Source organism: Taudactylus pleione, unplaced genomic scaffold, assembly GCF_031769625.1.
Source record: "Taudactylus pleione unplaced genomic scaffold, aTauple2 ptg000520l, whole genome shotgun sequence".
Taxonomy (NCBI): domain Eukaryota; kingdom Metazoa; phylum Chordata; class Amphibia; order Anura; family Myobatrachidae; genus Taudactylus; species Taudactylus pleione.
This window is the reverse complement of record NW_028284922.1, coordinates 967,063-992,345: the sequence shown is the minus strand read 5'-3', so window position 1 is coordinate 992,345 and position 25,283 is coordinate 967,063. Positions and strand designations below refer to the sequence as shown.

At 45.4% G+C, this 25,283-nt stretch overlaps 1 protein-coding gene, 1 long non-coding RNA gene and 3 other non-coding genes across 6 annotated transcripts in view; 1 reads left to right on the top strand and 4 right to left on the bottom strand.

Moving 5' to 3' along the window:
* Nucleotides 1–10,499: 10,499 nt before the first annotated feature.
* LOC148501301 (uncharacterized) lies at nucleotides 10,500–17,323 on the bottom strand. 2 transcript variants are annotated; one of them, XR_015870059.1, is made up of 8 exons: nucleotides 17,169–17,323; nucleotides 14,620–14,666; nucleotides 13,955–14,004; nucleotides 13,329–13,423; nucleotides 13,112–13,161; nucleotides 12,509–12,575; nucleotides 11,406–11,446; nucleotides 10,500–10,707 (listed from the first exon to the last, which is right to left on the bottom strand). It is a non-coding gene; the product is annotated as an uncharacterized LOC148501301 (long non-coding RNA). The 2 variants fall into 2 exon arrangements; XR_015870058.1 differs by lacking the exon at nucleotides 13,112–13,161 and having other exon boundaries at nucleotides 17,169–17,314.
* On the bottom strand, nucleotides 11,109–11,254 carry LOC148501304 (small nucleolar RNA SNORA79). Its single transcript, XR_015870063.1, has one exon. It is a non-coding gene; the product is annotated as a small nucleolar RNA SNORA79 (small nucleolar RNA).
* LOC148501303 (small nucleolar RNA SNORA79) lies at nucleotides 13,101–13,244 on the bottom strand. The gene has a single exon (XR_015870064.1). It is a non-coding gene; the product is annotated as a small nucleolar RNA SNORA79 (small nucleolar RNA).
* On the bottom strand, nucleotides 14,862–15,006 carry LOC148501302 (small nucleolar RNA SNORA79). Its single transcript, XR_015870065.1, has one exon. It is a non-coding gene; the product is annotated as a small nucleolar RNA SNORA79 (small nucleolar RNA).
* Nucleotides 17,324–17,436: 113 nt separating the features above from the next.
* The window catches only part of ZCCHC4 (zinc finger CCHC-type containing 4), a 28,854-nt gene continuing 21,007 nt past the window's right edge, over nucleotides 17,437–25,283 (top strand). The window contains exon 1 of the mRNA XM_088450611.1: nucleotides 17,437–17,590. Within this exon, the coding sequence (XP_088306737.1) occupies nucleotides 17,476–17,590 (115 nt within the window). The 5' untranslated portion in view covers nucleotides 17,437–17,475. The remainder of the gene's footprint in view (nucleotides 17,591–25,283) is intronic.

The following is a 25,283-nucleotide window of genomic DNA, read 5'->3' as shown; positions in this document are numbered from 1 at the left end:
CGGAGAGCACGAACTACATCCAGGGAGGCTTCACCTACAGAAAGATCTGGAGCCTGAAAAGTTGGAACAATTTCTTCATTCATGTGAAAACAGGACACTACCTTAGGAAGGTAACCCTCCCTTGTACAAAGAACAGCTTTATACTGGTGAAAAATAAAAAATGGGGAGCAACAAATCAGACTCTGCGAGCAGAAGAAATCGCATGAAGGAGGAAAAAAAAAAAAGTGTTTTTGCTGTTAACCACTTCAAATCCAGAGTCCAAAGGTTCAAATGGGGAAGTTTGTAGTCCCTTAAGAACCAAAGACAAATCCCATGGTGCTACCGGTGGAATAAAAGGAGGCCGAATTCACAAAACTCCTTGGAAAAAAATTCTAACATCTGGTAATGAAGCAAGCTTCTTCTGAAACCAGACGCTCTTTGTGAGCACTCGTTCTGAATCAGGACAGCCTGTTTTTTTGTTGACCTTCCTCCAGGCCACTCGCTAAGCCCACAGCTTTAGCGGGCAGCCAGGTGATGGTTACGATCATCAGGCTTGCGACGGGACCCTTGTGGTAGGGTCTCGTCCACCGCAAGCCCCAGTGAGCTTCCTGCTCTAGTAGAGCAGGAGGCTCACTACTGATATCACGGGTGATGGCAGTAGGCCCACCCACGAACGGCAGGCGTTCCTTCAGGAATGCCTCTGTTTGTCCAGCCAACCCCCCTGCGTGCCTACAAAACAGGGCGAGCTGTCAATCACAATCGACAGTCGCCCTGTCTTGTAGTGAGTCCCGCAGCGCACTGCCCAGTCATCGACCCGCTCGCGAGCGGGTCTGAATCAGGCTCTAAGTGCAGAAGCCTGCACTCTCAAAGTGGCCAGGCGTAGACCTTTGTCTAATACTGCCTAAAGAAAAGCCAGTATCCTGAATATCTGAGGAATATACTTCCTATGGGAACAACAGAATACCAATCTCTGTAATAGATGCGGGCAGAGGCAGGCTTCCGTGCCCTAATCATTGAATTACAGAACTAGAAAAACATTTCGCTCTTAGGATGGAAGATTCAAGAGCCACGCCATCAAAGCCAGACAGGGTAAATTCAGATGTCGGCAGGGACCCGTATGTTAGCAGATCCTGCCATAGAGGAAGAGGATATGTATACTCTGGATGTCAGTGAACCAAAGACGTCTGTCACCATTCCGCCTTCCTGCTTGCATTTTCTGAGGACTCTTCGGAGTAGAGAAATTGGAGGAAAGAGATACGCCAACTTGAAATCCCATCTTACTGCCAGTGCGTCCACGAAGACTGCTGATGGGTCTCTGGACCTGGACCCGTACCTGGGGACCTTGTGGTTTTGGCGTGATGCCATGAGATCTACCTCTGGCAGACCCCATTTGTTTACCAGGAGCTGAAACACTCCCGGATGATGACCACTTTCTGGTGTGTATGTCCTGCCGACTTAGGAAGTCTGCTTCTCAATTGAGTACTCCCGATATGAATATTGCCGAGATGGCTGGAAGATGACGTTCTGCCCAAATCAGAACCTTTGTCACTTCCTTCATGGCTGCATAACTTCTTGTGCCTACCTGAAGATTGAGGTAGGCCACTGTAGTCGCATTGTCGGACTGGATCTAGACCAGCCTGCCCTGGAGCAGGTCCTGTGCCATAACAAGAGCTCTGTATACTGCTCACAGTTCCAGAATATTTATTGGCAAATAACTTTCTTGATTTGTCCATCTTCCCTGATAGATGTGATGACCTGTCACTGCCCCCATCCACGAAGGCTGGCGTATGTGGTGAGAAGCAACCAATTTGGAATCTAGAACAGGCGCCCTTTGTTTAGATGATCCTCTCTCAGCCACCACTGGAGGGAGTGACAAACCTCTGGAGTGAGGATCCTCTGAGACCTTATAAGATGATGCTGTTTGTTCCACCTGGAGATAATCTTTGTAGAGGCCTGGAATGGAACTGAGCATACCCCACCATGTTGAAGGTGGATACCATTGATCCCAGGACCTGTATTGATAACAGAATGGATATCCTTCTCTTGCGTATTCACAATGATAGATCCGGAATCTTGTCCTCTGGCAGAAACACTCTGTGCCCGAGAATCCAGACACGCTCCCAGATGTACCATCTGCTGTGTTGGAGAAAGTGACGATGTCTTCCAATTGATTATCCTGCCGTGTCCTTGTAGGCAGGCTATGGTAATTGGAAGATGGTTTAGTAACATAACCGGAGTCTGTGCCAATATCAGAAGGTCCAGATATGGCAGAATTCTCACTCCCTGATGCCTGAGATAGGCCGTCATGACGGCCTTTATTTTGGTAAATACCTGGGGAGCCGTAGATAGGCCAAAGAGTAGAGCCTGAAATTAGTAATGTTGCTGAAGGACAGCAAACCGTAAGAATTGTTGGTGGAATGGTATAATAGGAACATGCAGATATACATTCTGAATGTCCAGAGAAAACCACGAAAACCATGTAATCACAAGGCACCATTGCCAAAATAATTGACCGGAGAGTTTCCATATGAAGCTTGGGTACATGGATAAACCTGTTGAGGGTTTTTAGATTTAGTATAGGGCGATATGCCCCATTCGGTTTCTGAACCAGAAACAGATTGAACTAATAACCCGGGATTATTACCCCAGCCTGCAGCAGGGAGTGAATGGTTTCCTGAAGGGCCAAGGCCTTGCCCGCATCTGATGGAAGATTTGTGCAAAAAATCTTCTGGTGGGGAGGTCTCCTGAAAGTGAGGGCATACCCCTAAGACCACTTCTTGGACCCAGACATCTGTAGTTGTCTGATGCCAATAATACGCAAACTAAAGAAGTCGGCCTCCCACCCTGAGATCCCCCCAGGAGGAGGCCTGCTCCATCAGGCCGAGGGCTTGTTGTCCGGTTTAGAAGCTGGACGTCTTGTTGGGCCAGACCTTAGTTTGTCGCTTAGACTTGCAGAAACTAGTTGGCCTAGAGGAAGACTGTTCCCTTGCTCGTCCCTGAGGACGGAAGGACTGAAAAGAAACCTGCCTAGATCTAGTCTGATGTAGATGGCAGACCAGGAGATATTGAAGCCACCACAGTAGTGATTATTTTATCCAACTCTGCTCCAAAAAGTACCTTTCCATAGAAAGGTATGACTTCCAGCGCCCTCTTTGATCCTGTATCAGCTTTCAAAAGATCTTAACCAAAGGGCCCTGTGTGCCACTATTGATGCCAATGCCCTAGAAGCTAAAAATTCCAGGATGCAATGCAGCCCCTCCCAGATAGGAAGCTACTTTCCGTATGTCGGAGATATTCATCTGTTCTCGGGTAGTGAATCCTCCAATGCCCTTATCTATTCTTCAACAGCTTTGGCTACCCAGGCTCCAGCCATAGCTGGATGAGTAACTGCTCCAGATGACGAAAATAATGCATTAAGACAGGCTTCAATGTTTTTATCTGTGGAATCCTTCAGAGAAGACACTGATGGAATACGCAATGTAGCATTTCTGATTATGTATTACATGAGCATCCACAGTAGGAGGTACCTCCCATTTAGTACATACAGAAGGTGGAAACAGATACAATGATGTTATTCTTTTATTCACATAAAACAGTTTTATCAGGGTTACATGCCTCCTTGATAAGCTCTGAAAGCTGTTAGATACAGCACATGTTCTCAAACTGGGTCCTCAGGACCCCAAACAGTGCATGTTTTCCAGGTCTCCTAACAGAATCACAAGTGAAATCATTAGCTATACTTGTGGATCTCTTAAAATGTGTCAGTGAGTAATTAATACACCTGTTGACCTGCCAGGAGTCCTAGAAAAAGTAAACTGTGGGGTCCTGAGGACAGCGTTTGAGAACCACTGAGATACAGGGAACTCCGTTTTGACCACCTTCCAGTGGTGACTAAACATTGGAGCATTCTTACTATGAGCTGCTTCATCCTGTATATCTAGGACTGATTTAACCACCCTTACCAAGGGAGGAACATCCACTGTGGACTGATGATCTTCCTCCCCAGCGCTAGATCCTGGAGAGGAACCCTGTGTATCATCTGATGTGTCTGAATCCATATGTTGGGCAGATTGACAAAAATATAACTTGCGTTTAGGCGCTTTGGTCACTACTGGTCTGTTATCAACATCAGATGGTGCCGTGCCATGCTGTGGCCATAAACATACTTCCATGAAGGATGCATAAAAGGTGCAAACCTAGTATACTGTGACACCCCATCCAAGGAGGCATCGTAGGCGCAGCCATACAATTCACAACCTGCTTCATTACCTGGGACAAAGAGGAGTCTCAAGACGGCTCTTGTCCAGAGACAGGTAAACTGGACTGGTGAGATGACTTTGTAAACAAACAAAAACCAACCTTTAAAGTTCTGAGAGGACACATAAGCCATACATGATTTACATGAAAACAGCACAGAGGGCTCCCCCCTCCTGTATCCCTTTATCTTTTGACATGTTCAATAAAGGCAATGATTGCAATGTTATGTGACAGCCTTCACAAAATCTTAATGAATGTGAAGTACTCAGAAAACCTCCACCCTAGAGGATGGAGAGAAAAAAAAAAAAACAGTTATAATTGATAGAAATAATAGACAGGGGGCCTGATTCAGACCTGGTCGCAAGCGCTATGCGCTCGCAACCGAGTCGATGGTGGGCCAGTGCGCATGCGCACGACGGAGCCGGCTCAGTCGTGCGCATGCGCGAGACCCGGATAGCGACGGGCACTCAGTCGCTCCGGGTCTCGCAACAAAGGGAGCGAGCTGTCGATGTTGAGTGACAGCTCGCCCCCTTTGGTGGGCGCGCCAGGGGAGTGGCTGTCCAAACGGAGGCGTCCCCCTGTGAATGTCTCTGTTTCGGGGCGGCCCTACTGACATCACGAGTGATGTCAGTGGGAGAAATTTCGGCTGTTCGTGCCGAAATCTCTCTGGGGCTTGCGGCAACGAGACCCTAACACAAGGGTCTTGTCGCAAGCCCGATGGTCTTGACCATCGCGGCCATCTTCCTGGCCGCTCACTATAGCTGTGGGTGACCCACAGCTATGTGAGCGGCCAGGAGGCAGTTCTAAAAAAATAGAAATAACCCGGCTCCGATTCAGAGCGACCGCTCTGTCAGAGCGTCCGGCTCTGAATCAGGACCAGTGTCAATACAGCAGCTAGCAAACAGTCACATAATTACAATCGTCTCTAAATCAACTACAGCAATGCCAAGGAATGGTAGGGCATAGAGCACTATATACCTTAACCAAGGGAGAGGTATACAGGGAGACTGACCCAGACCCTCCTGAGACCACAGCTACAGGGTGCACTTAACATGGACCGTGAGCGTCTCATATACACATGAAGCAACCCAGACACGCAACACCCTTCGTAGGGACTGGTTCGGGGGGAGTACCTACCTCCCCTAGGCTGCGTTAACCAGCTGGGTACGCTGGCCACGTGGCAGCAGAAACGTCTGCTGCCGATCCCTGGCGTCAGACGATAAGGTACCGCCTGGTGTAGTGAGGACGCAGACAATCCCGAGCCCTGACAGCAGCGGCTTCTGGTGCGTCTGACACCAAAGGAAAGGACTGGCGCATGAGATTCCTCGTAAGTGAGGAATTACCTTACCTGGCATCTCCGAACATCCGGTGCAGTCCAGGTCACAGCATTGCTGCTAGCTAAGCCACGACCCGCCGAAATCACAAGCACAATTACTGATGTTACGGCCTGGCGGAGGTGGAGTCACATTATCTGCGTCTGAATACAGATGCTGACTCAAACATAATACAAAACCTAAAAATAAAAGCTTAGGACTGCCAGAGCATGCCATTTTTGTCTCTGCTTTGCTCTCTTGCAAAGAAAATTCTTATCCCTGCTCAAACATTTTAAGAGCAGAGGGGGTCATGTGCAGAAGGCCCCCCCCCAGCCCCCCCATAACTGCACTTGCAGGAGGTATGTGCTCATGCGGCTGCCCCATCCCAGCTTACAGCAGCACACATCTTTTTGACCATGTATTCAGGAAGATGATGCACATGCAGGAGAGCAAAGTGCTGAGCACCACTGTGAACTAAAACCAGGGAGTGATCAGCTGCATGGACATTAGTGAAGCAGAGTGCAGGGTGTGCACCCCGCACGCATTTACACATCCCTGCTGTACCAACATCAGTTTATTACTCACTTACCCCTGGCGTGTACTAGATCAATATCAACATAATTAGCATCAAATTAATAGGATGTAGTTCTTGTCGGCAGTTAGAATGGCAACAAGCACAAGGAGGACAGTGGTATGTAAAACCAGACAATGCTAGTACTACGATGTAAAGCATTGTGACAGTCTTGGCTTTAGAGCTTTAAACATTATTCTTTACCATCTTGTTTGAACTTGTGTTCGCTGTTCCCCTACTTGTTCACATTTTCTCAGCCATATGGATTACATATAGTTACTTACACAGCAGTCTGGACAAGGGACACTTCACTATGCAGCTATTCTGTGTCTATACAAATCCACAGGTTTACAAGCCAAGATCATTACATTTTACAGACGAGCGTATTAAAACACGGCAAGGGCAACTAAAAAAAATGTGAAATCGAAATTACTGTTCATTTTTAATTAAAAAACACAATTTTTGCATAACATTCGTCCTCTAAAGGTCAGGTGCGGAATTACACAAGGATTTAGCCCACAGTTTACAAGCCAAGATCTCTCATGGTTCTGCACCTAAAACACCAAAGAAGAATAAAAGCATTGTCCTGTTTAGTTTGTTAGATGCAGATTTGGACACCATTCTTCTTGGGCCATCTGCAAGGTCAATAATGAAAATATTTGTTTCATTTCATAATTTGATTTTATAACATACTAAGGAATTATGGTATTTTATTCTGTAGCATAAAATCCAAGTTTCTGAACATCATTTACTATGGCTCTCGCGTGGAGTTTATAGTACCTTTTAAATGCTGTATGAAAATATTAGGGATAAGCAGGTTCAGTTCTCAGAGAACCGAACCCATCTGAATTTCAGGTATCCAGGGTGGTCCGAGCCAAGCTTGGATCTCCCTGCCTGCCACGGATACCTCACCAGAGGAAAAAACTTGCGATGCCGCTGTCGGGTCGCAAGGTTTTGTATAGAGCAGGCTTAACGCTGATTGGCTGAGTGCCGTGGCTCTCTCAGCCAATCAGCGTTAAGCCCATTTTATATGCACACAGGAAGCAAAAGAAGATGCCGCCCACCATCTCTCACTGACACTGCCGGCAGCCCCCGCTGCCAACACCCCTGCAATGCTGCCCCACGTACAGAGGACAGTTAGCAACCCCCACACTGAGAACACCAACAGCACCCCTGCACTGCTGGAACTGTCAGCACACATGCACTGAGGACACCGCTGGTACCCCTGCTATGCAGACACCCTGCATTGAGAACACCCTTTCACGACCAACAGTCAGCAAACCTGCACTAAGGACACTGCCGGTACCCTTCACTGAGTACACTGCCAGCACCACCATTCCATGTACTGAGGACAGTCAGCAGCCCTGCTCTGCCGACACTGCTGTCACAGTAAGTACACTATTGGTGTATCCAACCCACACTGTATTACACACTGTGTTGGCAATTGGAAGCTGAACTGCTACATGTTCGTGCCACCCACTGTGTCGCTTAGCTAGCTGGATGCAACCTTCTGGCCTTAACTAGATGAAAAACATTGTGAGGTGGTCAAAATTGATTGTAAATAAATGTTATTGAGGTTAATACTGTAGGAACAAAAACAGGCCCATTTTGTGATTTTTAGCGGTTATATTTTAAGAAAAACAAATAAAAAAATCCAGATCCAAAACCACCAATGAGAAAAAACCAAATTTAGAACCAAAACACGAGGGTCGGCGCACATCTCTAGAATTTATAACCACTATTGATATTAAGCCAGGCTTATTAGGAGTCTGAATATGGTAAAAAATTTATATCTGCATCCATGAGGAGCCATTTGATTTACAATCAGGCCCATAAAGATGGCAACTATACTGGGATGCAAAAACGCAGCTCTGCAGCACAAATTTTTATTTATACATGCTCATCAGCTTACACAACTAGATGGTGTCAACCAAATGTTTTTGTCTATCTCCTTGGTTGCTGGACCACACTATGGAACGCACAGAGGCTACTTCCAGGTCGTTCTTTTGTCAGCCCACTGAAGGGCAAAACAGATTGGACGATTCTTACACACCGTGGAGACCTTGAACGCAGGAAACAGCTGCACAAGGAACTGGAAGTAGTTGCTGTGCATTCCTTTGTGTACTTCCTAGTAGTTGGATCGCACTGTCATCCTGGTATCAGAAGCTCTTGGTCGTGTTTATACTGTACATCCAGCAAATTTTGTATGCTTCAATCTCTGAAGTTTGCTTTACACCATTACAGATCCTTAAGACACTGGATGGGGAAGTTTGTCACACTTTTCGTGAGGCCTGCCTAAAAGGTGAGGCTTGTTGGAGGATGATGTGTAAACATTCTTAAAATCCCCAGCAACGCCGAGTACTCCAGCTGGTCACTGATATTTATACAATAAGTTTTTACTTAGAAACTGGAGTAGGCTCATTTCTACCAACGCCACAACCCTGGTCATCATTACAGCTATTGGAGCTCTTCATGCTGGCGAGATGTTCATTGCCTACCTGTGCATACAGTAGGTAAGACATAGTGGCTCCACTTCTCACTTGCTAATGTTGCTAGTCTGGATTTCTTTGTAACCCATCTTGCCCTTGGACATTTTGACCCTGCAGTCCTGGGATACTAATACCTAACATTGGGACCTTGCTAGCACCAACCTTCAAACTTGTACTACACGCATGCAAGACCTGGGGCAACAGAGTAACTGAGGATGATCTCCATTGGAATAGTTGCTGCAATTTCTAGAGGTTTGCTCCTTAAATATTTTGATGGAGATTATAGCGGCACTTGTCGTGCCACTATAACGCTTCCTGCTTTGCCTCTTTACCAAGGAGAAGCAGGAAGCACTAACTGAGATGTATTAACACTTCACCAGCTGGAGTGGGGGACCTATTCGGGGGCATCTATAGTGATCCAATGTCAGTGCATCTTTTTTTTGGGAGGGGTGCACAGGGGCCAGTTTGATTTCCCCAAATCTGACAGGACTTTGCTGGTTTTAAATTCGCCAGGTTCCGTTTTGCTGATTTGGAACTGAATACAGGGATAAGCAGGGACAAGCGCAATACATTTTCGCATGCAAAAATCAGCGATGTCGGTGAAAAGTCAGAGACTTTGTGGTTAATTGAATATGCCCCTATGTTGGCAAGTGTGTACCCACTATGAGCATCTGGGTGGGGAGGGTTGTTAATCACGTCAGATGGATAACCGCCTTTAGGCCCAACTTCTAGATATACAAACGAGAGCACGATTACGACATTACAATCGTGCACTCGTCCAGTCCAGGCATATCCCTCATCCCCGCACATGCTGAACCCGACTAGATCGTCAGGTTGACCAGCATGTACGGGCGATGTCGCAAGAGACCACACGCATCGCTGGTCGCTTCTGACCAAAACATGCGCGACTTGCAAGAGATTGCACGATAACAATGTTGTTATCGTGCAATCACTTGGTTAAATTGTTAAGTGGATACCCCCCTTAAAATGTTGCTCAATTATATAAACAACCCCATGCTTGTGGAAGCAGCTAGTGAACGACATTATGCAGTCGTTCACCCAATTGTGCGGTGTCAAACAACCACACGATATGTCGTTCAACAAATCGTGCATCAACCAGGTACACATGGTCTAGTGTGTACCCGGCGTTTGACTCATTTCATCTTTCACAACGGAGGTTTCCACCAGTTTGCAGGGGGCACTGGGGCTACACTTTTTTTATATGCACTCTGGACCCGATTCACAACAGATCGCAGCTGCGATTACACATGCAGTTCTGCTGCAAAAATATGCCAATGTTTGCAACTGCTCAGACACCATAGAGATACCAACTACCGCTTTCACCCTTCCATAAGACCTCGCAATCCTGCGTACACATCGGACCCCCGTCTCAGAAATTGCATATCTCGTCACACAGTGAATACTCAAGCTGCTGTTGCAGTGGCAAATTCATGCACGCCCAGGAAACTGCATTCAAACTGACAGGCACGCGTGTTTCTCAGACCACAACCTAGTCATCACCCCCAAACACAGTAGTACGCACCATCGGTTGATATCTGATGAATCAGGCCTTACGTTCTTTCAGAGCAGAATGAAGGACAGCCATATCCACAATGCATTGTGCAACCATCAGCAGTATGTATGTGAATGGATACGGTGAATATTCTGACAGTCAGAATTGTCAGCGCAGACATCCCAAAGGTAAGTAGCAGGGTTGGGTTCTGGATTCTGACCACCGACATCCCAAGCACCAACATCCCATATGTGAATTTTGTGCTATAAACTAAACACCTAGTGATTTGTAGGTCACATTTTTATATCAACCATTTAGTTAGAATAGCATAAACCATGTCAAGATAACAGTATAAGATTACCCATTGATTGTCTGCATTAGATGGACAGATCTTGTATAGTTTATTTTATGTTTTTGACCGATAAGAAGCAAAATATACAATATAAAATCACAACCATTCTTTTGACAGTTATGAACAGATAAATTACAACTCCTTCTGTGTCTATACAAATCTTCTGTCATCAATGGGAGAATCATCCAATACGCAACCTGGTCCATAACTGCATGGTCTGGGTCATTCAGATCCTTTAAAAGAGGAAAAAAAAAAAAAAAAAAAAAGTTAAGCACTTCTAATAACAAAAAAAATATATAAAATTATCACAAGCTTGATATCCCACCACATACTTTACTGGCCTAGTAATACATGGGAACAACTCTATAAAATGTAACAGGGCACTGGTATGATGGTATGGAAACAAAGCATAAATGTTGCTTTGATTAAATATCTTCCTCCCATTTGGCAGTTTCAGATCTTATTTTCTGCCTTCTGAATATTTAGAATTCAGTGAGGTGTAACGGTAGCTTTCTACTGCAACATTATCCTTGTGTACTCATCCTGGAAAGCTTTGTAAAATCAATAGCTCCAACACATGGGTATAAAGTGTTTTCCCTTTACCTGGTCTATCCTATAGAGCAGAATCTTATTAAATTGTCTTACCCCGCAAAATTCAGGAAGCGTGGAGAGGCAGCCAACCCGCCATTACACACCCCTGAGTGAAAAAGGCAAGTTTAATCTGCGACAACCTAAAATCCCATAGCCCATATCTTGGGGCTAAGAGAGGAACAGTTGTCGTATGAAATAGCAAGCGGTCACATGGAAAACTGATAAAAGTGATGACATGGTGCAAGTGTGTTAAACAATCTAGAAGTTTGTATGCTACATATATTTTAAGCAGTCATCTTGTGTTTACTGTGCACTGCTAAACATGAATATCCTGAATTACCTCTCCATTTGGCAGTCAGCTACATTCAAAATCCACGGCACCTAAATTTAAAAAAAAAAAAAAAAAAAGTGACTTTATTTGGAGGTTAATTGGATCTCATTAGAGAAGACAAATTGCTTGGTATTGCTCAGAGCATGAAGTATAATCACAGATTTCAGGTGAAACACGGACTATGCAAAGCTCATCACAGAATACACATTTTCTAAACAAACCCAACTTTGCAGGGCAATTACTAAGCCTCGGAAGAACAGTTTCATCCCTAAACCAGAGTTCGGCTGCACCAAAGTATTGAGACTCATCAGCAATTCCTGCCATCTGCAATATTGAAGCATTTTGCAGATAATCCACTGGTTAAACAAGATCAGTGTTTTGCAAATCCATCCCTCAGTCCTAACAGCTCATGTTTTCTTCATTCATGCACAGGTGACTACTTCGCTGGGTCTAATAAATATATATATATATATATATATATATATATATATATATATATATATAAAAAAAACCACTATTGGGATGTGTAAGAACCGTATTTGATAAATTCCGACCTAGATGAAACCACAGGTAATGTTACTCTGACTCCATCTTTGGGGGGGAATTCAATTAGCCACTGTACTTTACCACTGGCTATTTGATCCTCAGGCTAATTCAATTAACCCAGGAGTCAGCTTGACCACTCCCCTTTAGGAAGAAGATTGCACTGCACTCTAACGGCACTGCCGCGATCAATTTAAACAGCCCCCCCTCCTCCAGAGGAGACAGCTGCTGTTGCTTAGAGGCAGCAGTCTCCTTGGTCCCACTGCAGCCCAGCACACAGCAGCATGCGCTGGGCTGCCAACAGAAAGCCAGCAATCATGCAATTTTGGTGAATACAAAGGCCTATTAACCAGCCCCATTATCGTGGCTGGGACGGGCAAAAACACATAGGTCAGTGTATTAATGCGAATCCTGTGTGTTTTTGCCACCTGAAATATTTTTCAGGTGTAAAAAAAAACAAACAGTTTCACACCTGAAAAGTTTATTGGGTCCATTTGAATTCCTCAAAACCCCTCCCCCCTCTTTTCCACAGAACTGAACTCTGGCGAGCATTATTAAAACAAACTTACCTGCAATTCTGAAGCCACAAAGACGTCTGACACAAGTGAACACAGAATGTGGTCATCTAGCCATCACCTAGATAAAGACCTTCAGTCAATTAACCATATCTATATATGTTGTATAAGTCTGCTCAGCATCAACAAGAAGTAAGCAAATATATTTAACAGTACCCTACAAACCTATTGTACTGACATAACATGTGGGAACATGGAAAGCAGGACATCGACCCCAAGTGTGACCTGTTAGGATGCTCACCAATCAAAATAAAACTGCATCTCAGCCATAACAGACAGATCGTGACATTATGGAAGGGGTAGGACTAAAATGTCATCTATATATCACCATTTGCAGATTCCTTGCACTAGCCATTTTATCAGGTACCAAAACTTAACAGGAAAGTTACGGCATCAGTATTGCTTTACTCTGAATATTTAGAACTGTACAAGGTAACTTTCTACCTGTACTGCAACATTAATCATTTGATCCAGCCCACCCTACCATAAGACAGCTCTGCTAAATAAAATAGCTCTCCGGGGCACAAGTATTGGTGTTTTCCTGGACGCTGCCCATCATTCACTGATCAAAACCTTATCTTTAAGAAGTTGTCTTACCCCGCAAAATTCAGGAAGTGTGGAGAGGCAGCCAACCCGCCATTACACACCTGAGTGAAAAAGGTAATATTAATCTGCGACAACCTAAAATCCCATAGCCCATATCTTGGGGCTGAGAGAGGAACAGTTGTCGTATGACATAGCAATAAAATGATCAGAAAATACAAAGGTTGTGTAGCATTTAGTTGTATAGGTTGTGTTGAAAGGAATTTTTCACCTTGTGTTAACTGTTCCAATACGGTGTACTGCAAAACCAGGGACATCATAAATGACCTTTTCTTTCTGTAATCAGCTAAGTGCAATCCACCTCACCTAAAAACAAACAATTTATCATTATACTGACATTTAAATATTCTGCAAAACCAAAATATTGGGGAGGGGTGGGAAATGTTCAAATGAACATTGTGCATTAACACGAGGGTTGCACCATCAAAGCGTGAGCAAGGTGTTCCTTTCATAGTCACCTGCAGTGTGCACAGCCATTAGATCCTCCCCTACGTATTGCTCAGAGCATTAAGTATAATCACAGATTTCAGGTGAAACACGGACTATGCAAAACTCATCACAGAATACGCAGGTCATAAAAGCCTCCTCTAGCAATATGCATTTTACCTCTAAACTTACATTTGGCTGCACACGAGAATTGGGGCATTGTGGCCCACTATTTCCAATTCATGCCATATGAGACCCTGATGGGCACAATATTTGCCTGAGAACAGACTGGCTCAGCCACAGATAAGGTCTCACCAACTTTCTAATGATACTTTCCTCAAGAATGAATATAGGCCAGTGCAGCATTAAGAGCAGTACTAGTACACTATGCAAGGTGACGGCAAATCTTACCTGACATTCCGACACAGGGGACTTGGGATGTTTAGTCCTATAGCTGACATCTGGAGGAAAAGACCATTTAGTAACATCATAGCAGCCAACTTATATTATATACACATATACAAAGAGCCTGTTCAGGGCATGGACATAATCATAGTAGTTTCAGGTGAAACACGGACAATGCAAACTCATCACAGCAGACCACTGATTTTGTTCCCGGATATATAGATCCAAGATAATTATTCACGAAGGGAAAAAAAGGGGGGGGGGGGGGGGGGGGGGGATGATTGTCGTGGACAGCTAGTTGTTGATAATCCACACTCTTCACCCTGAGGTCTAAATAGCACTGGCTGATGCCAGTGTTCTCCAGTCACACAACTTGCACTTTAACCCACAGCACAAGTCACTGGTACCAGTTAGGTACACAAGGACCCAAAGTAGCAGCTATAATGCAGGGCAAACAGGCAACTTAGCATCTCAGAGCCAAACTTACATTCATCTTGTATCACTTATGTTTAAATGTCTGGTGTTCCAGAATTTGTGGGACCATACAAATGAAAATTAATATTTAGAGATGACTTCTATAACAGTGATTCATGCTCTTAGGATAATGAGATTCAGCACCCAGAACACATAGTCAGAAGCATATCTTTATATACTTCTGTAGCCAAGTTTACCTAAAGAGACAGCATGAATTGCTCACTGGTTTTCTTCTCGTCAGTATCTGAAGAAAAAAAAAAAAGAAAAAGAAAAAAAACAAGACTTTAAATTCTAAATGAGTGAAACAGTACTTTTCAACATTAACCCTCTGTTCTTACACATGCTAAACAGCATTAGCAAATCAATAGCTCTAAGGCTGTGTATCAAGTTTGTCTTTTCCTTTACTGTAGCATACAGATCAGAACCCTCTCTAATGAAGTTTTGTCTTACCCCACAAAATTCAGGAAGTGTGAAGAGACAGCCAACCCACCATACACACCCCTGAGTGAAAAGGGTAATTTTATTCTGCGACAACCTAAAATCCCATAGCCCATACCTTGGGGCTGAGAGAGGAACAGTTGTCGTATGAAACAGCAATAAAAGTGATCACATAGTACAAATAGGTTGTGTAATTTTATAGGTTCTCTCGAAAGACAATAGTTGGGATTATCTTCTCCAAATTGGGATGCGGTCAGAATGCCAACCACTGGGTTTCTGGAGGTCAGAATACTGGCGCGGGCATCCCGAGGTGTGGGGGAAGGTTAGGTTAGCCTTATACCCCTTTTATACCAGAGCTAAAACCCAAGTTTATTGCAGGGTAAATCCAGGTAGCTCCTTTGTGTAAAAGGAGAGTGACCCAACATTCCAACCCAGGTAACTTGCAGGGTTTAACACGGGAATAACCTCCGAAACCCTGCAGTGTAAACGACATGATCCGAGTCACGGTGACCTGGATCGCGGCGCATGCCTGTCGATTGGCCGACTTAAGTGGTGCTTGGAGGGGAAGTCATCTCCAAGCGTCCATTTCAACGTCAGAAAAGCCAGGTCTCTGCAGACCTGGCTCCGGTGTGAACGGCACCAACTCAGGAATACCCTGGGTCGCACCGGGGAAAATCTGGGTCTGGTCCAGATTGGAACCCTGTTCCAACCTTCAGGTCAGACTCAGAATTTCAGTATAAAAGCAGTATTACTTACCTGAGGGCATCTGCATTCTAACCTGGTCAGGATGCCAGCGTCAGGAATCTGACCACCAGGAACCCGAGCGCCGGCATACTGTACTTAAGACCTCCATGTTGCTCTAATACAGTGCACTACAAAAACATTATCTTGAATTACTTAGAGCACTAAGTGCATGTTTCCCAGGTCTCCTCACAGAATCACAAGTGAAATTGATATTTCAAAATGTGTCAGCCAGTGATGAATACACCTGTGCACCAACTAGGAAATGGGAGTTTTAACTTACAGATAAGTCATCCCCCCCCCCACCACCAACATGTTTCAAACAGCATTTTGTGGTACAGAAAATTACTGTATAGTAATTTCAATGTTTCTACACAAGTTTGTAAAAATTGGAACAAACACCAACCACCTGGAAGTTCAAAAACCCCCTTCCCATCAACACAACATACCTGTCCCACATCATTTAACCCATCATTGAGCTTTTTAGAGAAAAACTAACCTGACTATTGGCTAAACTATGCCATTTAAACCACCCCAAGTGCATGATCATTCATTGTGACCAGAGCTTCTGCACTGTGTCCTGGCATTTTCCCTTAAAATTAAGATTTCCTCTACCCATTAACCTGCTCAGGGGGGTATGTACAAGACACCACAAAGTTCCTAAGAAATAGTAATGAAAGTTTAGAATTGAAACACAAATGCAATTTCTAATACAAGTTTTCCATCAGAATGGCCTGCAGGACCCAACTTGCACCCAATTAAATTGACCCCCAACTGTCCCCCCATATACACCATTCACAAATTGCCCCACATGTGTACCCCAATCCCAACACATTAATTGTCCACAAACACACACAATCTCCCTATACATAAGTTGTCCCAAACATTACTTTTCCACTCATCTCCCTATACATTAATTGTCCCCACCCACATGACATTGTCCACATCCCAGTCCTCCCATACACTTTGTCCCTGCATAAACACTCCAATCCCAACATTAAATGTCCCGACACTCCAGTCCCATACATACACCACTTTTCCACACCCATCTTCCCGTACATTAATTGTCCACACACAATCCCCACATGCACACCCTAGTCCCCCCTCCCAGCACATTAATTGTCCTAACACGCATATACGGACCCCAGACATCACAAATTGTTCACCCACCGCAATCCCCTCCATACACCAACTGTCCACACTCCCTGCATTAATACCATACCCATCAGCTGTAATACACAGAGGCTACAGGAGGGGATACAGTGACTGTACCTGAGCTCAGAGATGGGCTGTTACTGGCACAGCACAGTACAGCCATCCCCAGCGCAGTAACATAAGCACAGGGTAGTGTCTGGATGCCCTTCTCGGAAAGAACCCTGCACAGAGGGTGCCTCAGGCTCTGCCTCACTGATCCCCACAGGGACTATACACAGAGGCGACCACTAGTACTGAGGGCGGGGAACTACTCGGCTGGCCAGCCACCACACACCCCGGGTGAGGTCGATAATTCCCCATGGAAGGCCGGGCCGCGAATAGACGGTGAGATAGGACGGTGGGGTACACTTACCGGCGCTGTACATGGCGAAGTTGCTGAGCGGGTGCAGAAGGAGCTGCTGCTGGCGCACATGGCCGGAGACAGAGAGAGCAGGGCGGATGGGGAGGAGCGGATTATTAGTGCAGCCGATGCCGAGAGGCGGAGCTGAATAGCTGGAAATGCGGCAAATCCCCCAGCACCAGCAGCTAAGACGGAACATGTGACTGGGACTCTCACCTGTGTATGGTCACCTCGGCACCCGCCCCCTGTACCCGCCTCTCACACACTGACCAATCAGCGAGCGTCTCCTTCTTATTAGCCAGTCCACGTGCGTAGCAGAATGGAGACTACAGAGGAAGAAACACATGTGCCCGGCTCTGACATGGCGGAGGGGATCCAGGTGCTGCTGGGTGATCAGGGCTGTGAAGGCGCTGCCCCTCCTCACTGCCCACATGGTGAGACTGGCAGCAGCCTGCCTCCTTGTCCCCAGCCTGTAATGTTACCTCACTTTTTGTAGGCAGGAGTTCTGTCACACTATTGGAGCATACACACGGTCAGATTTTTCTTCATATCTGAACGATAGCGATTTAAAAATCGTTCATACCTGAAGGAAAATCTGACATGTATGAACGATGCGCGTTCCCGATGGTCAGATAACGATATTTGACATCTAATGGAGCATACACACGGTCAGATTTGTCAGACTTGTCAGATTTGTCAGATGAACGATTGAACGATTTTACCAAAGTTTTGAACGATTTGAACGATTGAACGATTTTTGACTGCATTAAAATGAATGGAATCGTCCAAGTCTGACTGCAAACACATCAGATGTCAGAAATCGTTATCTGACCATCGGGAACGCGCATCGTTGATCGTCCATCGTTCAGGCATGTCAGATATGAACGATTTTCCTTCAGATATGAACGACTGAACGATTTTTAAATCGTTATCGTTCATATCTGAAGGAAAAATCTGACCGTGTGTATGCACCATAATGTGTTTGCAGTCACATTTGGACGATTCCATTCATTTCAATGCAGTCAGAAATCGATCATAGTTCAAATAGTTGGTAAAATCGTTCATCTGACAAATCTGACCGTGTGTATGCTCCATAAAGGTGCTTACACACTGGTCGATTAAAGTGGACAACAACGATATCGTTATCGTTCAGTCGTCCATTTTATCGTCCATTTTTAACACCAAAACGATGAACGATAATGACGAAGCGCGTTCCCACGGGTCGTTCGTCATTACCATTCATCAGGTAAACATGCAGGACAACCTGACGCTATTGTTCGGTTGCTGCATGTTGGGGAATGGGGGAGAGAGCCCGTCGCTGAATGATATCGTTAATGATATCGTTCAGCGGGTGTGCTCAATGTCATGAACGACATTGAGCACACCCTGCCGGGGACACACTAGACGATATCGCTCAGGGAGCATATCGTCTAATGTGTACGCTCCTTAACCACTTAACTGACGAATTCTCTCTCCAAAAACCACTCCGAAATTGTCGTTTTTTTTTTATGATTGAATTAGGTCAGGAACAGCTTTTTAAAACTTATCCAACACGATTTTCTAAAAAAAAAAAAAATTTTAAGCGCTGTATACCATAAAAATGGCAAATTTTATGCTATATAGTACTGTTGGCCACCGATAGAAACATCGATTGTGACCACAGCTACCGATGTTTCCTTAACATCGGCTGGGGGCTGCCATCTATATACGTGTGTGTGTATATGTATGTATGTGTGTATATATATATATATAATATATATATATTATGGCCAGGGCTCTGATTTATTCATGGTGGTGGGGTTATCATCAATGGGAAAGAGGCTGCTGATAGCGGGGGTGGAGTGAGGGAATGACAACGCTGACGGCGCTACCTTCCCTGCCTGGCGGCTGCTGCTAGCCGGAGTTGGAGGGAGAGAAGGACAGCACTGTTAGCGCTGCCTTCTCTTCCCTGTCAGCAGCCGCTAGGCTGCTGCTAACTGCCGGAGGAAGGAGAGAAGGACAGCGCTGTCTTCTCTACCCTGTCCGCTCGGCAGCCGCCGGGGGTGGGGGGGGGTTTCGCCGGCGCTGGGCTGGCGACGGGGAGGGGCAAAGTGTTCAGAGGGACCAGGAGCTCCCTCTGTGATTGGCAGCTGCTAGAAAATGATTTTCCAGCAGCCGCCCATAGAGCTTTTCTGACTGGTCGTATCATATACGACCATGTCAGGGAAAGCCCAGTCTGGTATGGTCGTATCTGATACGACCATGCCAGGCAAGTGGTTAATGCTGGCCACACATTGCAATATTTTACCCGATCTGGCCGATTCAGACACATTGGAACGATAGATTGTGTAAAATATGGCTAATTTGAGAGTAAATCAGTCCCCACTCACGATCACGATGCGCATCCCCACTGATCGCACATCGTATCATCAGATCTGCCGTGCAGTAGGGCAGATCTGACAATCTAGGACACGATGCACTGTGAAAGTCTGGATGCATGAGAGATCGTTTGAAGATTAGACACGTTAATGCTGCCCATACACCTGCACGATTTCGGGCCAATTGCCCAATTTTCAATGAGTCATAAGATGGATCTTGTGAAAATCGTGTATTATTTTAGTAAGATAAGATCCGATGCGCGCTCCCGCAGCTCCTATAATCGGATCTTATGATCAGATGCGCAGCCCATATGTTCCATCGTATCGTGTGCAGATCGTACGGTTTATTTTGTTCATGCGATCCATCGTGCAGCAATTCAAGTCATTTCAATGTCTGTTTCCCTATGAGCCTGTGAGACATAGGATCGATCTTACGACAGATCCTGTGCTAAGAAAAACAACAAACATGCTGCCAGGACAGCCAGGGAGCTCCGGGGAGTCGGAGGGAAATCGTATGATGAATCGGATCTTATGCTGGTCGTGTAGATGTATGGCCAGCTTATGGGCCGTATTCAATTAGTTTCGCACCCGCGATACTTTTTCACATGCCGGACTTTTCACCTACATTGTGTGTTTTGTATGCGGAAAAGTATCGGGCGCGCTCCCGCTATTCGCGTATTCAATTAGAAAGGACGGGAAAACGGCACCTGGTGAAACTGAACCAGGCGAAAAGTCCTGTCAAAAATGGGGAACTCAGCCTGACACCCCCCAAAAGATGCACTAACATTGGGGATCACTACAGATGCCCCGATTAGCCCTAATGAAGGTATTTGGGGTACTTAAGTTGTGTCAATTTGTGTCAACTAGCGCATTAACACATACTTGCTGATATCCTGGCTGCCTTTTCCGGGAGGGAGGCAGCCAGGTCGGCTTAGCAGGGGGGCGGGGCCGGGAAAAGGGGGCGTGACCAGGACGGCACGTTCTGTTTGGGGGTGGGGCTATGGACGGAGCCACATACTTGCGTCATTTTGGCCCCACTACACGATGCCAAGATTTGCAGCATTGTGGAGCAGGGGGCAGGGTCATGACGCGATTCAGTGAGAATCGCGTCATCAACCCCCCCCCCTGCTGGCTGCGGGTGTTCAGGGTGGTATTGCGGGGGGGACTGGGAGGCACGCTTATTTTTCCGGATGGTTGGGAGCGGCACCCGATTCTCAGGAGGCTCCCGACCAAATCAGGAGAGTAGGCATGTATGCATTAACACAAGTGGTGAAGAATAGCATTTATCAGTATTTTTATATGAAAATAAGTAGTCCCAGCAAATTGGGTAAAATGGGTGCTAGCATATTTTTAAGTTGGTGAAGTGAAGTTTAAAATTATGTAAAAAATCCACCTGCCGCAAGCACCTGCAATAAAAAAATACACCTGCCCCATACTTGGGGACCCCAAAGAAGTCTATTTCGCTATTTTTTCAGTTTGTCCCCCAACTTTGAACTTTTTCACCCCCAAAATGAAAGTACTTTTTTGGGGTGTTCTGAAGTATTTAATTTTTTTACACAGTTTATCTTTGGGGGACTGTCCCAAGGGTGCAAAGGAGTTTCCCAAAGTTTGCACCCCAAAACCGCAATTCTGCACTTTTGTCCGCCTGCTAGTCATAGGTGAACCTTTTCTGACAATTACATTGCATTGACTTTTCGTGTACGCGAAAAATGTCTTTGGAATTCAGTACGGCAGAAACTTTCCGCCTGGCGAATGACGTCATCCGCGATACTTTTCCACGGATTCAGACTTTTCGCCTCTAATTGAATACGGGCCTATGTGTTATGCACCCTTACCCTTAATGTTGTTTTTGTATTTCAATCTATAGTTGGGTGTTCAGCAGAGGTAATTCTGCTTAAGGGAACAATCGTGGCAACTTGGGTACATAAAAGCAGGTGGTGCCCTCTCCAGCTGTTGTGGAGCCATATATACTAGCACACTGGCAGACAGGGAATTCTGGAACATGTAGTTTTACCACAGCTGAGGAGGCATAGGATGCCTAGGCTCGATGTAACCACTATGAAGTTATATACCGTATATATTGATACCATCATCCCCATGGTGAACGTTTCGCCAATTTGAACCCAGAACATGTGTACGGAAAATGCTTCGCTAGATCATATGTTAATATGACGGAATCTGGTAATAAAAGATGTGTGTGAAACATAACTGGCTATAAGCCATGCCCTTTTATGGTTTTGGGGGATTTTTATATTGTAACATTTCTCCAATTTGTAAGTGTGATGATATATTTGGCCTTGGACTCTGAAGCAAAATGGACCGTTTCCAGGGGGTATTGCAAGCTGAGCCCCTATAGATGCAAATGATATAATGCACTGTTACTCCGCCTTACCATCTCCCAGCCTCTGGCCAATCAGCGGCTGCCGGCAGCTCTCGTGGAAAGCTGATTGGCTGGAGGTTGCGAGCCTGGGATAGACATGTTTGAGAAAGTAGATGAGGGAAGAGCGCCCCCCTACGCTAGCAGCTTCGTGTTGTGCCGCCTGTGTGCCCTCCCTCATTATATAATAGCTATGTCACGCAGCCTGACGGCCAATCAGGAGCCGAACTGGGCAGAATGTAAACAGTGTCCGCACATGGCTAGGGTGCTAGGTCCATGTGAGAGCACAGACCACCTGTAGTGCGTGAGAACAGCAGTCGGCGGCGGTCACCCCTATCCTGCTTTCCCTGGGTCACTGTGCCGGCTCTGTGTTCTGGTGGTTTTCTTGATATATTAAGGTTAGCTATACTAAAGCATTTATTATGGTTTTTGTCAATTTTTACTTATTTTTTTTCTTCCAACTTTATAGTTTTATTCCAAATTCTGTAATTTATTGCTGATTTAAATCCGTCGCAAAAGAATATCATTAATATCTTATTTAGTGTTTGAGATATTCAAAGAGTGTTTCGGACAAAAGGACTAAGCAAATATATATATATATATATATATATATATATATATATAACACGATACAGAGAAAGTAGCAATCAGAGATTGTAATGATACACTAACAATCTTAATGTTGTCAATGTTATTTGAACAATGTCATCCCCTGATGAAAACGTTCCAATAACATTGAAATGTTGACAACATTGAGACTGCTGGTGTATCACTACAAGCCCTGAGTGCCGCTTTCTCTATATGGCAGAATTTTCATGCTTTCGGACATGACTCTCCAAGGGCATCGGTGTAAAGTATTTAAACATTTGCAGTGAGTGCCGGATTATATATATCTATATATATATATATATATATATATATATATATATATATATATATATATATATCTCTTTCTCTCCCTCCCCCTGTGAATTTCTGCAAAGGATAATTGGATTCAGAAAAGGACCTCTCTTAAAACGTCTGCGGTCTCATGAGCAATAATTATGGATATGAGGAATAAATTAAAAAAAAAGAAGTAAAACATTGTGTGGTGGATCCAATTGCGGGCATGATTTTTTAAAAACTATGTGGCACTGGGTTTTTCCCGCAGCTGCAGGGTTTTGCTATTCAATTAGATGCCTGAAAATGGGATCTTTTTTTTTTTTTTTTTTTCCTCACACCTCCAGAGCAAGTCTGATTGTTCATGAAATCGTTAATTTTAGGAAAAATCAGCGGGACTTGCTTTGGGACCCCAGCGGCACCCCCCCTGTTGAGGACTAATTAAGCAATTGGCAGTTTCCAATTAGCTTAATTAGTCCTTAATTACTGTCCTTCCAAAACAGTGTCTTCTGCATCCAGCGTCGGGAGCCGGTTTTTCTGCAGCACTGTGTTTGTAAGTGTGTGTGTGTGTGACCTCGCCTGTGTTAGTGTAGCCACCATTGACGCCGCTGGGAGAACTACATCTCCCAGCAGCCCTTGCGCCTCCCAGCAGCCCCCTCCCCAGTGACAAGCTAGAGGGGAGGCCATCGGGAGCTGCGGAGACCCCCGGACACGTAAGTATCATTTTTTATTTTTTTTACGTGCTGCAGGGTTTTCAGACCATTTTTTTTTTGCATTAGATACCGCAGGTATCCGGAACGCGCATACCCGTGGTCATCCAAAATTGGGCACAATGTTTTTGACCTCGCTAAACCTCGCACTTAATTGGATATGCCCCAGTGTGTACCATTCAGACCATAAATACAGCATATATAGTACCGTGATTAAATAGTCCAAGATAAGAATCCTGCACGGACAGGATAAAAAGATTCCATTGATGTAGTCCCAAGATATAGGATGGAACGCATTGGATCTGGAACTGACTGTATATCTCTGATCCCCCAATGGACAGATAAGCTCTAATGATTTTATTTCTTGTACGTGTGTTACCTGCTCTGTGTTTTGACTTTTTTAAATTAAATACTGTGTTTTTACTCTAAATAAGTGTTCGCGTAGGATTTTTATCTGGGACTGTTTTGTTCCGTACTATTTAATCACGGTACGGTCTATTCTGTATTTATGGTCTGAATGGTACACACTGTTATACCTCTTTGCTTTTATTCCTCGTATCCATAATTATTGGTCATGAGACCGAAGATGATTTGATTAAGATCAGTCCTTTTTTGAATCCAATTATCCTTTGCTTTTTTTCTTTGCACAAATTCTCTGGGTGATTAATTTCACCCTTTGCACACTAGTAGATGCTCTGTGTTCTTTATTGATTTATAGATTGTAAATCTGTGTTTCACAGTATATTGATTCAGAGCAGCCACCCACTAATTGGTGAGGAGAGCTATGATATAATATTTAGTGTTTGTAGCCACTTGTTTGGTCTACAATACTTGTCGCAACTTTTTATTTGTGAATCACTGGTATACCTGTGTGCTTTTCCACATAGTTTAAATAAATATATATTTTTATTTCTACTTCAGGGTCCATAGGGTATCCACAGGATACCTTGGGGGTATAGGTGTGACGTCAGTCGCAGGGCACCAAAGAGTTAAGCTTTCAGCCTCCCAGGATGCACTAGGTCCCCTCCTATACCCCGCCCCCGGGCCAAGGCACCTCAGTTTAGTTTGGTGCCCGGCCGGAGTCGGGTGCACCTGTTGGAGTGGGGGCTAGAAGAGCCCCTGAAGCTTTTTCTTCATGCAGCTGTGGCTGCACATCTGGATGAACAGCATGGACAGTCAGTCCTGACGTCCATGCTGTCTTCCCTACACCCCGCCGGTACCAGAACGCCGGTACTGATCCGGGGATGCTGGTGGGCGTCTGGGGTCACAGCTAGCGGTGACCCCAGATGCTCCGGACCATGGCCGGATTCAAGGGGGACAGAGGTAAGCAGCGGGGTCCCGCGGTGGGTCCCCGCTGATCACATGGTCCTAAGTCCCCAGGCAGGGGGCTCCCTGGGGACTGGCTGCAGCGTGGAGCCAGGCGACCAACCTGCGCTTCCACTACCCCCTGGGACAGCGGACCGCAGCAGAGCGGTAGCGCTGCAGCGTCCCAGGGGTTAAATGCATGCCAGGGGAGCGCGCCTTCCCTGTCTCACAGCCGGCGCCTCCCCCGCTGCACACAGCCCTCTCTGCACTGTGCTGACTGGTCCTGTGTCAGCACTCCTCCCCCAGGCCAGCTTCTCTCTGCTCCTCGGCGGCCATCTTCTCTGCAACGCATGGTGAACGCTGCTGGAAGTCTGGAAGGAAGCATCGTGGTCTGGGTCCCCCCGCATACCTCTCCTCCGCCGTGGCTCAGGTCTGTGTATGCAGCGCTGTGTCCTACCAGGCCCTGTGTCTGTGTAGTTGAGTGATCAGCGCTGTTAGT